This window comes from Prionailurus bengalensis, chromosome D4 (assembly GCF_016509475.1).
Source record: "Prionailurus bengalensis isolate Pbe53 chromosome D4, Fcat_Pben_1.1_paternal_pri, whole genome shotgun sequence".
Lineage (NCBI taxonomy): Eukaryota > Metazoa > Chordata > Mammalia > Carnivora > Felidae > Prionailurus > Prionailurus bengalensis.
Window position 1 is genome coordinate 7,180,333 of NC_057359.1, and position 18,042 is coordinate 7,198,374.

Below are 18,042 nucleotides of genomic sequence, written 5' to 3' on the forward strand. Positions count from 1 at the left end.
CTTCAGAAAAGCTGGGGTCACAGCCTAGGTGGGGTATGAAGGCGAGGGTATTGAATTCTTAAGGAGAAAGTGCCACTGTATAGATGCACTCACTGTATGCAGGGAGTGTGCCTCCATTTCTAACAGCCTGTTTTTAGAATTTTATATTCGAGTAACATTTCCATTTCTTCTCTGTTTATCCTTTACTTAGAAAAGATGCCAAGGGCGGCCTCTGTGCCTCATCTAGCCATTTTTGAAGTTGGTGTTCATCGAATACTGTATATTAGAAGATACTTTTGCCATTTACCACTTTTAAAAAATTTTTTCTCTCTCCATTTTACTCTTGGGGTTTTTTTTTTTTTTCACTTGTTCTTTACCATTTGACATCAGATCCTGTCGAAAAGCTGACACATTTTTCATGTTAAAAAAAAAAAAAAAGCCAATTCAGCAAATAAGGCCCAAGAAGGTGGCTGAGTGCCTGGCTGCTGTACCCTGTTCTGGAGTTCCTAAACGCTCAGGCACAAGGGAGGGACAGTGTGTGTGAACGCGTGGAGAGGGAGACATAAGCTCAGCCATCGAATTGGCCAGCCTGGTGACCAGCGAGCCCGTCTCCACCCTCTTCCCTCTCCTCCCCCCCTCCCCGCCCCCCTCCCCGCCCCCCACCAGCGCTCACACTCAGGAAGCAGCTGGCCACAGGCCGGCCCTTGCGCCGATGAACACTTATCCACGCTCCTCTCAGGGCTGCCTCTCCTCCCTCACCCCCGCTCTCCGCCTCCCGCCTCCCTCCCCCTGCAGCCGTGTCCACACTGCGCCGCCCCTGCAGCCCAGTGCGCGGCGCGCAAGGGCACCAGCGCCAGGGCCATTGCCCCTCCCCACCCCCCCCCCCCCAACGCTCGCCAGCAGTCGTCCAGGCTCGCACCAGCGCTCCCCCCCCCCCCCCCCCCCACGGAACCGCCGCCGAAAGCAATTAGCCAGCATCCCGCACCGCCCCCCAGACACATCCCCCGGCCCGGGGCGAGGATGAGCGGGACAGGCGAGGCACAAAGTCGAAACTCAACTTTTTAAAAACATTTGCGTGTGTGTATGTCTGTGTGTGTGTGTGGGGGGGAGAATGCGCTGATGCCGAGGGTCCAGCCACCCCCCCTCTGCCTTCTCCTCCCCCTGCTGCCGCTGCCCTCGCACACGCGCGCGCACACACGGCACCGGGGCCGGGTTTCCGCGCACCGTCCCCCGGCTTGGATGAGAGTTTTCGTTTCCGAAGGAGGCAGAACCCGCGGAGCGCGCTGAAGGGCTGGAGCCCCAAGTTACTCTTCGCCAGCGCTGGCCACGGCTGTCACTCACAGGCTGGCAGGGGAAGGGACCCACACGCCTGCCTGGCTTTGTTGTGGAAATCCGGGTTACCTGGTAAGTGGCTACCATAGGAACTTTGCTCGCAGGCGAGAGTCGGGAGAAACCGGCGCTTGAGAGTGCGGGGGAGTTAACGCTCCGAGATACAAACTAGGGATTAGAATTAGTTTTCCACGCGGAGCCAGTGGCGTTTGCGCGGGTTTAAGGATACGCGCACCCCGCCCCCCAGCCCCAGATTTTCGGAAAGATCTGTTGGCAGCCCTCAGTTAGTGATCAAGCCGTGTTGTTGTCAGTTGCCTAAGAGCGCCTGGTGTAGAAGACGGAGAGGAAATCCACAAGGTATTAAAGTTTCTTTAATTAGGAGGAGATTTTGTTTTTGGTTTTTCTTTTGAACAGCAGGGGCCAGAGGGCCACACAATGAAGGCAAGTTACAGGACGCGCGGCTGTGGCCCTGCACGCCACCCAGGAGTCCCCACTGAAGGGAAACTTTGGAGAAGTGAGAGTTGGTGGGGTGACGTGAGGTCCCGCGCGCGCACACACACGGGGCTGAAGCTGCCTTTTCCAGCTCCCACGTGTTTGTGAAGCTCCACCAAGGGCGTTTTTTTTGCACGCTCGCACCTCGCCCGAGACCAGGTCCCCACTGCTCCAGGAGGCCCTTCGGTTGGGGGTCCTTGAGCTTGTCGCTGGGACGGTCCCGCCACCCGCAGCCGCCAGGTCTATAACTATCACCTCCCACGCCGCAGAATGCGCAGACGTACCCAGACGCTCGCACTCCCCGCCGGCTTCGGCTTCGTCATTCCGCGTTTACACTTCTCTGGGGCCGACAGAATGTCAGCACTGTTTGGAGAATGTCTCAGTCTCGGGCACTCTGTCGTGCTCACGGCTCCCGTCCCTGTAAATGACCCTGTGTGTATTTTGCAGTCAGTCGGGGCTGCTCTCTGGAAAGCGTGAGTGAGCACCAGGTTCTCCCCTAGACACACACCTTGCCCCGAGCGACACTTCCAAGTTACTCACTGGAGCTGACAAATCACCCCGGGGACGAGGAAGTTGCCCAAGTGTCTGGAAAACTTGGCCCGGACGTATTTGTCATCCTATGGATGATTCAGTTAGGTACCTGGAGGGACACGCTTTGGGAGAAGGTTGTTTCTGGCTTCGCGGGTCGCGCCCTCGACTCGCCGGGGTGTTTGGGAGGAAAGACGCGGAAGGAGACCCGGGGGCTGGGGCACCGGTTCCGTGGGCGCTGCGGCTGGCGGGGCCCGCGGCTGCCCGGGCGTCCCAGCTCGGCCGGGAAGGGCAGCGCGCGGGTCCCCGCCGCCCAGGCTCCCCGCCGCGGGCCGGCGGCGGCGCCCTTTCGGCCCGGACTTACTCAGGACTGGGTTGCACAACAGGAAACCAGCGCGAGTTTGTTTTGTTTTGCTGCGCTAGCTCGCGGACTGGGCCGAGGGCTGGGGTCAGAGGCGGCCGGAGAGTGGCGGGGTCGCAGCAGCGCACCCCAGCCGGTCCCTGTCGCCTCCCCGCTCAGACCCGCCCCTCTGCTGGGGGAGCCTGGTGACTGGGGCCTGGGACCTGGGGCGGGAGGGCAGCCGGGGTCAGAAGTGCTGCTCTCCTCCAGCCCTGCCCCAGGCGCGTCTCCCCGTCCGGTGGGTCCCCAGCACCTCTCCGGATCTCGCAAGTCCTCCTCCCGCCTGGAGAGGCCCCCGCCCCTCTGCTGCGTCTTCCCCACCCCGCGGCTAGGCTTCCCGGGCATCTGGGAGGCCCGGATCCCCCGGAGCATCTGAACTCGGGCCTGGGGCCTGGGGTGGAGGGTACTTCCGGAATCACGGGGAGCAGCATCTGTGGGGACGGGACTCTTGTAACTGCGGCCCCCCTTTGCAGAGAAAAGGGCTTTGCACCGTCTGGTCACGTACTTCCAGAACCTCAGTATCTCTGCGGAGTTTGGGTCGGGCTGGGTGGGGGGAGGCGTGTACCGCAGCTCCCCCCAGCGGACCAGTTCCCTTTGGGAAAAGGACCGGGGAATATCAAGTATAGACGGTGAACGCTGGAAGGGACCTTGGCGATGGATGGGGTCACCTGTGAATGGGGAAACCGAGAGCCAGAGACTCGCAGGGTTTTGTCCAGTCGCTCACAGCCGGTTGGTACCGATGCCGGACACACACTGCAGTTTCCTAGTTTCCAGCGCAGAGAGCGTTTCTTGGCCTGAAGGTGAGCTCCAGACTAATGTGAAGTCTCTGTGTCCCCACTGAAAGCTTTGATGAGTCATGATTTCTGCCTTGGGAGTCAGCCAGACATCCCTTTCCCCCTGTGTCACGTTCTCCATTAGAGCACCCTCTGTTACGCTAAGCTGGGAAGCTTTTTTTCTTTTTTTCTTTTTTTTTTCTTTTGTACAAAATTGACTTGTTTGGTTTAAATCTTCCCATTTCTCCTCTTGTCCCTCCTCGGATTTTACTTCCTTGGTAATGTGTTAAACAAGTGCGTCCTGCGAAGGTTTGCGAAAGAGGATCTGCTCACAAAGGAGGCTGGGGGGAAGCTTGCAGCCACGTAGAGACAGGAGTGTGTGATGTTGTATATCATGTGTTGCAGTTGGGAACTTGCTGAAGTTTAAGGGTCACACGCGAATGCACTCCAGTTGCCATTAGTTGTCTGTGGCAGCCGGACTAGACCCTCCAGTGCCTTTGAGAGGAGTAGGGGACAGTTCTTTCCCAGTTACTTTCCAAAAACACTTTTTCTTACTGGCTGTTGAAGTCATCATTGTTGCTCGAAGGACTTAACAGTTCTTGAGCCTGAGCACTTAAGTCCCAGTGCTGCTGTTGCTCCCTGTCTTCCTGGTTCACCGTAGGCCAGTTGGGAGAGGGCATCTTTTCTCTGATGCCTAATTCCACCCAAGTTACTTAAGGGTAGTCAGTTTGTCAGACACCGAATACCTGAGGTCTGTTGTTGGTTTGCTTGGAAGTGATCTTCATTCCAAATAAGAAAAGCAACCTTTTTTGAGGGGAGGGGGCAGGTGGGGTGGACTCCAGGGTTCACCTAGTAGGTGAAATTCCTATTGGGCCAAAATAGGCGGGGTGGGGGAGGTTAGATAACAGCAAACTAACGTTTGGTACCAGCCTTGCCTTCATTCATATGGCAGAAAGGGGTCTTTCCATTGTTTCGAAAGGGAGCTGAGTGTCCTCAGTCTTTTTTTTTTTTCTCTGAGTATTCTTCCTTGCTATTAAATTAAATCTGAGGACAATCTTTTCACTTTGGTCCCTCGCGTATTGTAGGTAGTGATCTCTGGAGTTGGAATGTTAGTTTGTAATTCTTGCCGAATATAGATGAAGTACCTCTTGAAGAAGATAATTCAGGAAGTGGCATCCAGGCCACACTCGCTTCCCTGGAGAAGTCATTTTCTGTGTTTCTGTAATTATTCTCTGTACAGGGTATTAGAAAGAAGGTAGAAAGACAGGACTTGACTCCAACTTTTCACTTGTTTGGTTGCTTCACAGGATCCATTAAGATTGAAAATCAAATTTAAAAATAAACAAGCATGTAGGAAATCTATGCGGTAAAAAAAATGTGCTGCCTTACTCCGTCCTGGAGGATGAGGTCTATGACAGAATCTTTAAATGACTCTAACCTGTCGTTTGATAAAAGATGCCCCAGTTCCAGGTTTTCCATTTACTCCAGGCAGAGTTGACACTAAACCCATTTTTTCTTTATTGGGGTGAAATAAAATATCCATACAGAAAAGTACACGTATCTTAAGCTTGATGAAATTTCATGAGCTAAACACAACTGAGCAACTGGTGTTCAGATCAAGAAATAGAATGTTATCAACACTCCAGAAACATCTCTCACACTGCCCTCCAGTCACCGTGTTCCCTAGCCACAGCCTTGACTTCTAATAGATATATTAATTTTGCCTGTCTTTAAAAATACCTTATGTAAGTTGGATGATTCAATATGTACTCCTGGGGCTGTCTTGTTTGCTGACATAACAACGTTTTAGTCGGTCAGATAATTTGGATTTCCCTTTAAAGATGGTGGGAACAGGGACGCCTGGGTGGCTCAGGGGCGTCTGACTTCGGCTCAGGTCATGATCTCATGATCTCTCTCTCTGCCCCTCCCCTTCTCGCTCGCATGCACGCTCTCTCTCTCAAAAAGTAAAATAAAAACATTAAAAAAATTTTTTAAAGATGATGAGAACAGTTGAGATTGCAGAGTTAGTTGGCCAGGCATCACTTAACATGATAGAATCAAGGAAAACACTAGCAGAACAGAAGCTGTGTTTTCTGTCCCGATGAGGGCCTGATAGGGAGACCATAGACAGGAGTGCAGCATACAGCATGGAGCCAGTGCGGGGTGAGCAAGGAGAATGCGCCTTGCACCATCCATCTCCAGATGCATTTGACAGTTCCTCTGTGAGGGCCACCCACCCCCCACATCAAAAGAAGTGCCTGGTCTCAGGGCCGAAATTACTGTATTTGTTTCCCAGCTTTTAGCTATGAGTTTTCATTGTTTGTGAGTAATTCCGTGAACCACGTACAATAGCGTAGTTCTAACTGTTTTACAAACAGGTACAGATATTAACAGAGGTTGGGGGAAGGCCTAAAGTGGGTATTTGGGGTGGACCTGGAGGGTATGGAGGATGTGGGTTTGGGGAAAAAGGGGGCAAGAGAAGTGAGGAGGGGAAGGACCACCCATGTGGACTCGAAAGCAGTAAGTAAGAACAGAGACAAGGATCCGATTATGATCCACGTTGGGAACAGGATCAGGGGATTTGTCTGGAAGACTGGAATCATGAGGGCTGTCCATAGTTGAGAGCAGACCCGAGATGGAGGAAGCCGATGGGGCCCTTCTCGTCCGATCAGATCTCCTCAAGGCCAAGAATGGGAGCAGCCGCACATTCCTTCAGGTGCAGCAAGCCTTGCGGGACTGCAGATGGGCAGGTAGGGCTACAGCACGAGGTCAGACCCCGTGCCAGGGGCCTTGATAGGGCTCAGGCTTTCTGAATAGCAGTTATTCCTCAAGTTCCGAGCCAGATCTAAGAAGTTTCCTTTCTAGGCCTGCCGAATACTATACACAGAAAGCTAACGAGATGCCAGGGCTGTGTACAAGTTCTTGTTTTTCTTGTGTGTGAAGAAATGGATTAATGTTTTCCCAACCTTTTCAGCATGACCAGTAGATTCCACTTCTTTCTGTAACTTGACTGAGTCATTCATGTTGGTTTTTTCTTTTTTTCTCTTTTCTTTCTTTGTTTCTTTTTCTTTTTCTTTTTCTTTCTCCTTTCCCCCCCCCCCTTTTTTTTTAAATAAATATGTTGTCATGTTGGTTAAGGGACTAGTCATTGTTGCGAATGTTCATACTTCTGCAGTGATGTCAGCGAACATAATTTAACTTGTGTAAAAGTTTTGTCTACCAACACTAAAAATAGTTTTATTGGTCACTTTTAAGCAATAACTACACTGAAGGAAAGAAATCGTTCAGTGATACATGGCATGGGGGACACTTTAATATTTGGTTTAGTGAGTGATAAATTCAGTTTTACTTCTAGAATCTTCCATAAGTAGATATTTATTACTTTTTTGAAAGGATTGTGATCTTTAGCTGTGTAAATAGCTATTCACACAGACCGAGTAGTCATTTGTCCTCAAAGACTGACAAAGAATGTCTTTTTCATTTGCCAAATTTTACTACCTTTGTATCTTCTTGTATAAAGGTGGAGGTTTGTTTATGTTTTTGTTTTTAAAGAAAAAACTCCAGCCAGTTACTCTTCCTTTATATTTCTGAAGAAGCCTTTGTGTCTCAGACCATGGCCATGCGGTGTTCACCCTTTGCAATTCAGGTAATTAATTCAGTGGTGACATCATAAGGAATGTGTTCATTTTTCCATTTCAAATTCCTCTTCATGGGATCTGATGGTTAACTGCTATTAAGAACCCGTTTGGAAAAACTCAGTTCTGAAGGGCAGTCATGTGTTAATTTAAACTTGTCCCCCTTTGGCATTGTGAGAATGAAGTTCTATTTCAGGGAAGGTCTTCCCTCTTCTACAATGAAGAAGAACTAAACTTGTGGGTCATTTTGATCCTAATTCTGTTAGTTGGTCGATCTGTTTGATGTTGATCGAATGATATTTACCGAGTCAAATACACAGTGAAAGATAGCAGTGGTAGGACAGCCTTTTATTATTTAATCCTAATGTTTTACAAAGCCAAAAATGTCAAATTTATAGATCTACTTTATATATATATGTGTATATATGTATAATTTATATTAATTAAAATAAATAATACTTATTTAATGCAGCTATATTTTGATATTTGTTTTACTTTGGCTATTCAGCTCTATCTATACCTGTAGGTTTTTCTCTTTGTAGATGCCTGGGCAGGCAGATAGTCTAAATGCTTTTATAACAGTGGCTTTTATGCCTTTTTGACTGTAACGCACAATCAACTACATTTTTCTCATCTTACCCAGAATACACTATATGCATTAAGATCTACAGACACGTACACCCACAAGTAAACTGAAGTAAAACAGTACTTAACCATTAATACATCTGATGTACTCTGATAGTTTCTCTTTTATTCTAGTCAGTTCTGTTTCATTACAAAACACTTTCGGTATTGAATAATTGATTGCAGGGCCTACTATCAGTCTGCCACCAGTTTGAAAAACGCTGCTTTAGAAACTTTAGTGCTTTGTTAAACTTACGGCCACGGCACGGTTACCTTCCTGAACATAACCTATGTTTGTCTTAAAAAATCCTTTTGCTTCCAAGTTCATTCTCATTTTGTGTGATTTCTTACAGTCCTAATTATTTCCTTCTCCCTTGCCATTTGTGGTAGGGCCACAGATTTCTAGAACTTTTCCTACTCCTTGACGAGTTCGTGATTGAGGCAAGGTAAATGAAACATTTGTAGGTAATTACTACGAAAAGTAGTGACATTTAGTGAGCTTGGGGTGTATGAGAGTTATATAGATGGATTGAAGTATGGAGCGGGGATTCTAAGAGAGGTTACTGAACTTTTAATGTTGCCTTCCAGTAGTGTTTTCCTGAAGGTTCTGAATGTCTTTCGGTAATCTGTAATTATTGGTTTTATGTGGAAGGTTCTCAATTCTGCTTTGATTTTTAGGTTAGGATTGACTAACTTAGAGAATAAATTTCTGAATTGGACTTGATCATTTCTTTTTCTCCTATGTCCGTCCTCCTTCCCCCCTTTCTCTTACCTTTGTCTGTATTTACTACCTGCATTTTGAATCTCCTAGCTGTTAATTTAAATTTAAAAGGGTACTTCCAGATATTTTACACCATACTTAGGGAAGATGATGTTCATTGAGGAAATTTTTACAACATAGAAAAATAGAAAAATTAGAATATGTGTATTTCTAGATAGGTAAGGGTTGAAATGAATCCAAAGATAAGACAGTCAGGGGTCCTATTAGATGAGATCCATAATGTTCATTATATTGTCTTTTCTGAGTGGTCTTGAATGACAGAAAGGTCTTGAATCTCTGGAGGGAACAGTAGTTTATCTTCATATTTTTTAAGTGATAGAACTCAGTGCTTCACTGCTTTGATTTTTTTAGATTGTATCTTATTGGTGATTCTATTGCTTGAGTAATATCTGTACATCGTAGTGTTCAGAATAAATATGTTAATATTCTTAGCATTACCAACATCAGACCTTGGCATTGCCTGCACGACTGTGTGCTCTACATGTGGTGGTTACGAGGTGTAACCTCCCTGAGTTTGTGTTTCACGTCTCACTGATGTGGAAACATCCCCCTCTGTTCCTGTGTAACTTCTGTTGTGAAGTCTGTGAATCTGTCGGTCTCACTGAATAAAGTTATAAAACCACAGAAATGGTCAACCCTCCCTTGTTGTGGGTTACTTTATCATAATTCAGTACCCTCCCTTCCAATTTAGAGAAACGATATTGTACACATCCAAGGCATTTCCTCTATAATATCCTCCAGGTACACGGGCACATGTTTGCACTCTCCTCTCGTTAAAATTGGAGACAAGAATAATTTTGATTTATTGGTTTCATCTAATATAGCTGTGTTTATATTGTTGCCAATAAAATGACTTACACGATTGGTTTTTGTTTATACAGTCTTTTCTGAGGAGTCAGTCACCTGTGTTAGGACAAGGTACATTCTGCTTATTAAAATGAACTCCTGGGATCTAAGAACATTCAGCTCTATCTGTCCTTGATTGAATTGCAAAATGTGCTTCACACCGCAGCCGTGCATGAGAATAACTTATATTATCTGTCAATAGGCTTTTCATTTCTATATTCTTCAGGCTACAAACGCTGTAACCGGAGAAGCGCAGGGGAATAGCTCGGGTCTATTAATGATCAAGGCAGAGACGTTGAAAAAGCAGTTAATGAAATTATACAATCATTAACCTGAAGGGAAAAGAATAAAAAGAATCAATAAAACCTCTATTTTAGATGGCTTAGATGTATATAAAGAAACCAATTCAGGAGCAGTTTGTTTGCTGACAGTATTTTGTGCCTCATTATCAGGTTTTCTGTGTGGGGTAAGAATAACGCTTGTGGCATAAGGAATGGAAAATGTAACAAAGGCTAAATGTAGCCTAAGGAAATGAAATGATGTATGAAAATTAATAATTAACTGGCTCATCAGATGAATTATGACTCTAGATGAGTTTATTAATGATATTTACTAAGAAAGAGCTCTTGGCTGTAAATAGGCATTATGGAACTCATGTTTTTGGAATGCTCTTGAATGGATGAGTTAACATTGCTTTTCATTTGTTGAATCTTTTAATCTGTGAGCCGCAGTGCCTAGAGTCTTGGGTAGAAGGTAGAGTCATGATTTTGTATTTTGATCAAAGTCATAGCTTTTCCAGAAAACAAGTGAAATCATTAAATGGTTTTGTGGCTGAGTTTCCTTAGCAGTTAAGTAATTTCCTTTTAGACCTGACTTAAAGGAGGATGTTTTAGGAGTTTGAAAGTGGTCAAAGGAAGAATATATTAACTCACATTGACTCATTTGACAAAATGAACATTTTTATTATTTGAACCAATGGAGTATTAAAAACTCTAAATGTATCAATATGTCAGATTCAGAATACCATAAATTTGTACTTTTGGATGTTCCTTGCTTTTCCTTTCTCTTCTTTTTTTTTTTCTGTTGATACCTTGGGGAAAGGTACTGGATAGAGGATGAAAGAAAAAGTAATTCTGGGAAACTTGAGTAAGTTTTTAAATAGAAGGATGCTCTACCAGTGGAATCCTACCACTTAGATTTTGATACTGATGAGTTATGATTTCACTTTTCGTCAAAGCGTAGGCAAACTTAATCCGGATACCATTTTTCAAGGTTGTCTTTTAAGTGTTGTCTTTCGGCACACTGCTGGCGTGCGAGCCTCCTACCAGCTCTTGCTTTGATGGAGTGGATGGAGATTATTATTTTTGCTTCCATGTTTACCCTGTCCCCTTGATTTAAACGTCATAAATCTACATATTTATCCTTGATCTCTGTAAGTGGGTATTTTCTTTTAAAGTTTATTTATTTTGAGAGAGACAGAGAGAGAGCGCAAGCAGGACAGGGGCAGAGAGGGGGACAGAAGATCCGAAGTGGGCTCTGGGCTCTGTGCTGACAGCAGAGAGCCAGATGTGGGGCTCTAACTCATGAACCATGAGATCATGGCCTGAGCCCAAGTTGGATGCTTAACCAACTGAGTCACCCAAGCGCCCCATCAGTAGGTATGTTGGATCATCTTCCTTATCTTAATTATTTTGAAGATCAGAATTTCAAGAGACCTCAGTGATTGTGACCAACTTCCTTATTTTACGGACGAAAGCTCTGAGTCCAAAGAAGTTATAAATGATGTGCCACAGGTAGAACTCTGGTGTCCTGCCTTCTAATTGAGTGCTTTTTTTTTTTCCCCCACTCTGACTCAATGAGGAAGCGTCTTTCTTAAAAGTTAGCAGTTCATTCCTTTTTTGTTACCAAGTGGGCCTAGGATTATAAATGAACATATGGCCTAGCTAAAAAGTATATAAAGTTTTATGGTATCGGTAGATAAAATTGATTTTTAAATTCTGGTCTCTAATGCTTGAAAAATCTGTTGGCATAATTAATGTGAAAACTGGATTATTAAGCGTATTTTCACATACAGTTTATTTTTGACTTGAGGCTGGTTTTCTCAGCTCATAAGCCACTGCCCCACTGGCGTTTCTTTATGGTATCAACCGCTTTACTTTCTGGCTGTTGCTTTTCTGGTAATAAAATTTAAGTGCATTTTTTGTTATTGTTGTTACTTCCAACCTAAAGTGATTTAAAACAGGGGCACAGTTTATAAATAAAATAAAATGAAAGTCCAGGTTGACAGGCAAGTATGAGTGTCTGATACTTAATTAACTTCTTAATGCTTTATTTTTCCTGCACACTGACCTTTTTGATGATCTGACCCAATACTAAGTACCTACTTACATGTTTTTATTCAGATATTTGATGAGAATTCCTGCTTGCATGTGATATTGCTGCCAAAGAAATGACTCCTTTATTTTTAAAAACCTGGAAATGGGCATAGTCTGCAAATCTTCAGACACTGGTCACATGGACTCATAGTGACTCATAATGCCAGTCATGTTGGATGATTCCGTATTTTCAACAAATTGCCGATACAACATATGTATACTTTTATTTGTTTATTTAGGTTCGTAGTGAATGAGGGCTCTCTTCTGCAGGGTTCAGAGTACTCAGAAAACACTACTTTTTAAAATATTTTTTTAATGTTTTTTATTTATTTTTGAGACAGAGAGAGACAGAGCATGAGCAGGGGAGGGGCAGAGAGTAGAGGGAGACACAGAATCCGAAGCAGGCTCCGTGCTCTGAGATATCAGCACAGAGCCCGATGCGGGGCTTGAACTCACGGACCGCGAGATCGTGACCTGAGCCGAAGTCGGACGCTTAACCGACTGAGCCACCCAGGCGCCCCGGGAAAACACTACTTTATGAATTAGTGGAGAATAGATGGCAAATATTCTCTGGCAAAGCACAGAGACATCAAATGACTCTTGCTCATAATCAACCCAGGAATCAATAGACAGGAAGATAATATACTGGAGTTCTTTTTAAATGGACACAGCAGAAAACGCATTAGAAGTTTTCCAACGTGAAAAACCAGCATCTTACAACCAGTTTGATACCAGGGTTCATTTCTTGTTGTTCCATAAAACAACTCAAATGATAAGGTTTGGGTAAGCTGGATTTACTTGTCCATTCTTGGGGACTGTAATGGAGGGAAGGGCGGGAGTTAGATATCAGAGTATTTCTCAAGAATGCTTGGCTTGGTAGTATGAAATGTGACAGAATTCTTTTTTTCTAATGTTTATTTTTGAGAGAGAGAGAGAGAGAGAGAGAGAGAGAGGATCCCAAGCAGGCTCCACACTGTCAGCACAGAGCCTGATGCGGGGCTTGATCTCTTGAACTGTGAGATCACGACCTGAGCTGAAATGAAGAGTTGGACACTTAACAACTGAGCCACCTGGGTGCCTTAGACTAATAGAATTCTTTTTTTTTTTCCCAATACTTATTTTTTGAGAGAGAGAAATGCACATGTGCGAGGGGCAGAGAGAGGGGTGACAGAAGATGGGAAGTGGGCTCTGAGCTGTCAGCACAGAGCCCAATGTAGTGCTCAAACCCACCAACCATAAGATCATGACCTGAGCTGAAGTCGGACGCTTAACCGACTGAGCCACCCTGGCATCCCTGGAATTCTTCATAAGGTAGAGAATTGGTAAGGATGAGGAAAACTTTCCAAATGTTGTGTTGTTAATAATTTTTGAAGTTTTTCAACATATGGGAACACATAATTCTGAGGGCACAGCGAGTGCTTGACTTGAAAATCAAATATTTTTGCTTTCCTAAAAGGATCAAAGAAACAAAAACTCTTTGTAGAGAGTTTTCTCTATGTGATGTTCTGCCCTTGATGACCGATGGAGCCACTCATTTAGGATTTGGTTGGAAATACTTGTCTAAGACACTGAGTGGGTCGTATAGAAAAAGCAGGAATCATCCAGTTGAGAATATCTGACCACTGCTGCTTTGCACTCAGTCCTGTTTCCTGCATTTGTTCAGCTTTGGCTTCTTTTCATGACTATCCTGTCTGTGGAAAAGAATGCGGATTGTGACTGTGTCTGTCACTCATTTGGAGTAGTGACACTTAATCACCTCATTGAGTCTGTGTACGTTTCAGAGGGCTGTTACAGATCAAGGCAAGGAATGGCCTTTTCTAAAGATTTGTAAGCAGAGAGTACTGACCTTATGATGCACAGATGCATAATGACGTCCTGTGGTCTTATCAGTCCTTGGTTCTCTCTTTGCTGCTTGAGGAACGGGGTGGTGAATGGCTGATTTACTGTATGTGGAGTATGGTGGACATACTTACCGTTAGAAGGGCTCTTCTTTTGTTATGCTTTCCATAAAGTGTTTTGCACAGACTTTTTCCTTTTCTAGGGCCTTCATAGAAGGTGAGAGTATGGTGATGTCGATTCTTTTGCCATCCCCGTAACTCAGAATCATCATGTTGCTGTGTTTGGATATATGGGCATATGACATCTTTGCGAGAATCCCAGGCCCGTATTTTTATCTTTTGTAAATCCAGGGACTGTGAAAAATTTGCTCTTACAGTAAAAATCAGAGGTGGTTTGACATCCTTTTCAGAGGCCATATCTTTGGTTTGTTTCCTGGAAACGTTGAAGCATTGGTCTCATAGCTCACGAGGTGATGCTTTGGGTTTCCTAAGACTCACTGTAGCAGAAGTGAACTAGGATGGTCAGATCCTCTGGGGAGCAAAATAAGTTTCATCCTGCAAGCTGGCACCAGTTGATTGGTTGTAGTTGCCAAGAGCCCTGTATTGAGAAGGGCTCAGTGGTAAACACAACAATGCAGTGATCCATAACCCATGTCTACCGTGAATGCAGGAAGGGAGAGTGCCTGCCAATGAACCATGTATTTGATGACCCTGCCTTGCATAAAAGGCTGTTTTGCTAAGACTGCTTCTTTTCCTCCTTATGTGAATGCTACACAGGTGGAAAATTCACTGTGACTTATTTTCATTTTTACCTTTAAAAATGCCTGCATTTATTTTTTTAAACAGGCTAATAACCCACACCATGGATAACTTATTGGACTTTGCCTGAAAGGACTCATTAGTTCCATTGGATACTTGACCATCCTGGCCACGGGTTTTTTCAGAATGAATGGAAGGTCATGCAGCATGAGTCTCCACCGGACATCAGGAAGCCCGCAGGGGCCTGGGATGGTCAGTGGCCAACACATTCCTCCCATCCGAGCCCACTCTGGGACTCCTGGCCCCTCGTCCTGTGGCAGCACGTTGAGCTCTGCCATCGGAAGCCTTGCTAACAGCCTGCATCTCAAGATGCCCTCGGGAGGAGGGCTGGCTCCTCAGAGCTGCATGGCCGAGAGTCCCCTCCGTCTGCCCGCCTTGAGCCCCCGGAGACAAGTGCTCACCAATGGGAAGCCACGATTCCAGGTCACCCAGGCTGGAGGCATGTCAGGGCCACACACTTTAAAGCCAAAGCATCAGGAGTTTGGAAGTCCTTTTCCTCCAAATCCTGGGAAAGGTAGGATTGTCTTTCTGGGATCTTTTACAAGTGGAAACTAGTTTTTTCTCCCCCTGGTTCCTCCTCTGCCAGCAAATCATATGGAAACATAGGTGATTGAGTGTCAGGGTCAGAGCTGATGGTCTCACAGTAGGTAGCTTACTTGGCCAGGGGGTGGGTGTGGATGTGCGTGTGAGGGTGCGGAGGCCACAGTGGCAAACGTGACACCTTGTGGGACCGTGAAGCAGAGTGGAAGGCGAGACAGATCAGGAACACGGATGAGGGTGGGTGGGCGGTGGAAGGTGGAAGGGTGACTTGAGAGAAATCCCGCCCTCTGGATACACAAAGGGGCTGGATGCCGAAGGCCGTGGAAGGTTGGGGGGGGGGGGCGGCCAGAAGGGTCATTGTGCTAGTTGGGTGTCAGAAGACAGGTTTGGAAAGAAAAGGATAAAAGAGGAGAGATTTTAATAGCCAATAAAGTGAAGAATTAGTACATAGAAATGATAAAAAATTATTCCTAGAGCAGAACCCGTACGTTTTGTAACAAAGCTGGTGACAAGAGTGAAGAAAGCTAGAAGAGAAAGCGAAGGGGTATGTGTTGGGGCCTGTGGAGAACTGGAAAACTGGGTTAATTGAAACGCGGAGAGAATATGCTCTTAATTCAGCAGTATTTGGTTAATGTGCATTCGAAATGAAAGAATAATTGTTGGAGAACAGCAGATTATTTGAATGAAACACTCTCTCTAGAAACCGGTGTTGACTTAATGAGTTATATTGCAAATGAGATGTGTATTTGGGCTAGAAAGAGAAAGACCGCGTATCTCCTGTGAACTACAGCTTTGTTATGTAAAATAGCACAATTATCTGTTCCTTTAGGTATTTTTAGCATTTGGTTTTAAATGTTTATATTTAAAGTGTTTGCACTACGAAAGGGAATTGCTAGCAGCCCAAGTGGCCATTCACCCACTTAACTGATAGCTCACCCAGTTAGGGTGAATAATTATTTGTATCAGGCAAATAACCAAAAAGTTGTTTTAGTGTCTCCGTACTCCTCCCCATGGTATAAATGGGTCGATTAAGGAAAAGCCTGAAACATGTATGTCGCTTTTTTCCTATTTATTTATTTATTTATTGATTGATTGATTGATTGATTGGTTTAGGGTTGGTTTGAGGTTGTTTTGTTTCTTACACCTGCTGATGTTTAGTACGAGTATAGGAAACACTTCTCCTGGGTCTGCATCCAAACCCCATTGTTGTCAGGGTGCTGTGTCCCTGGTGTGACAAGCTATGTTCCTTGATGTCAAGCTCACGTGCTTGGGTTTTCAGGGGCCGAGACCTAGTAAAATCTTTCAGCCCCTGCTGGTGTAGTATGCCGTAGCTTGCTTTCGTCTATACTTGTGTTGAAAGCCTGACTGGCGACGATAGTCGAAGTCTCCCAATATGTCGAAGACTTCCAATATGCGATCTCAGTTACTCCCCACGATGGCCCTGAGTCGGACGCTACTGTTAATTGACTGATACAGGAACTAAGGTCTAGGAAGTAGAAGTGACTTCAGCATTGCCAGCTGGTCAGGAGTTTGGGGATGTTACTTTGATGGTGACCAGAAGTGGTTATAAGTGTACTCGTGGTTTAGGAAAAATGCTTCAAGTAATCCAGGGACAGTGAACTCTCAGGGTTAATACATCCTGGAACTCAGGTAAAATGTAAGCATTAGTTTACCTGCCTCCCTCCCCCCCCCCCCGCCCCCCGCCTCCCACCCCCAAGTCTCCTCTTTTTAACTTTCTGGCTCCTTGCACAGCTTCTGAGCTCGTGGCATCTGTTTTGGATGTGCATGGATGGGGTGTGCATGAGCATGGGCCAGGGGTTGAGGACAGCCGTGTTACCATCCTTTCTGGCCTCGGTAGCTTGGCCACTCTAGATGGTGCCAGCGGTGGCTGAATGTGTCTCTTTCAGATCTCAGTTGACAGTTCCTAAGCTAAGCCAATAACTGGTTGAAGATGGTGTCCTGGACCGTTTGAACTCCATCCAATCGTTTACTCAACAGAGAATTATTGAGCATGTACTATAGGTGAGCCACTGTCCTAGGGTTACAGTAGCCAGTGGGACACAGTCCGGCCCTCAAGGAGTTAGGAGAATTCAGACAAATGAATGGGCAGTTAAAGCACAATTCGGGCTCTGGTAGCGATACACTGAGGGCACTAGGGCCACATTTGGAGGGTTCCCAGCCTGTGCTCGATGAGTGGATTTGAAAGGAGAGTAGGATATCTGGGCGGAACCTGAAGGATAAGTAGCTAGCCTTGCAGGCATGCAGATTGTATGTCGTGTGTGTGTGCACGCGTGTGTGCGTCTGTGCACATGTGTAGGTATGTGTGCGAGGGATGCCGTCCGGAACCTATTCTGGATAGAGAGACAAACACCCTCAAACCCTGGAGAGAGAGATCATGGTGCATTTCATTAACTTCTGCCTGATTCTACCCTGGGGAGTGTACAGACTGTGGTAGGAGACGAGACTGGGACAGGAATAAGCAGAGGCCAGATAAAGGTTATGAATGGTGTGCTGAGGAGTTCGGATCTACCTTGACCCTCTGTGAGTTGCGGAAGGGTTTTAGCCCTGGGGATGATGTGATGGAATGGTGTGATAAACTTGACGTCGACATCTCTCCCGGGATTTGTCATCGCTTTCTTATGCGTTGTTGACATTGTCATGACCCAGACAGAGAGGTACCAAAGAGCCTGTGACTCTGTGGGTATATTAGTTAGGGGGTTCTCTAGCAAAATAGATCGTATAGGAAATATATCTCTGCCTGTGTCTGTACCTGTACCTGTATCTGAATAGAGTGTGGAGGCTGACCGTTGCCAAGAAATGGAAGACGAGTCAGCAAGCTGAAGACCCGGGAAAGCTGATGGCTGGCGTAGCCCCTTTCTGAAGGCCAGCAGGTGGGAAACACACTCACGAAGAACCAACGTTTCAGTTTGAGTCCAAAGGCAGGAAAAGATGCTGACGTCCCGGTGTGAAGGCAGTCATTCAGGGAAGAGTTCTCTCTTGCCTGGTGGAAAGTCAGCCTTTTATTCCCTTCAGACCTTCAACTGATTGGGGAGGTCTATCCGCATTAGGAAGAACAATCTCTT

At 45.7% G+C, this 18,042-nt stretch overlaps 1 protein-coding gene across 1 annotated transcript in view; it reads left to right on the plus strand.

Annotated features, from left to right (window-relative positions):
- Window positions 1-810: 810 nt before the first annotated feature.
- GLIS3 (GLIS family zinc finger 3) overlaps window positions 811-18,042 on the plus strand; it is a 447,070-nt gene continuing 429,838 nt past the window's right edge. The window contains exons 1-2 of the mRNA XM_043565257.1: window positions 811-1,383; window positions 14,447-14,933. Coding sequence (XP_043421192.1) covers window positions 14,546-14,933 — 388 coding nt within the window. The 5' untranslated portion in view covers window positions 811-1,383; window positions 14,447-14,545. The remainder of the gene's footprint in view (window positions 1,384-14,446; window positions 14,934-18,042) is intronic.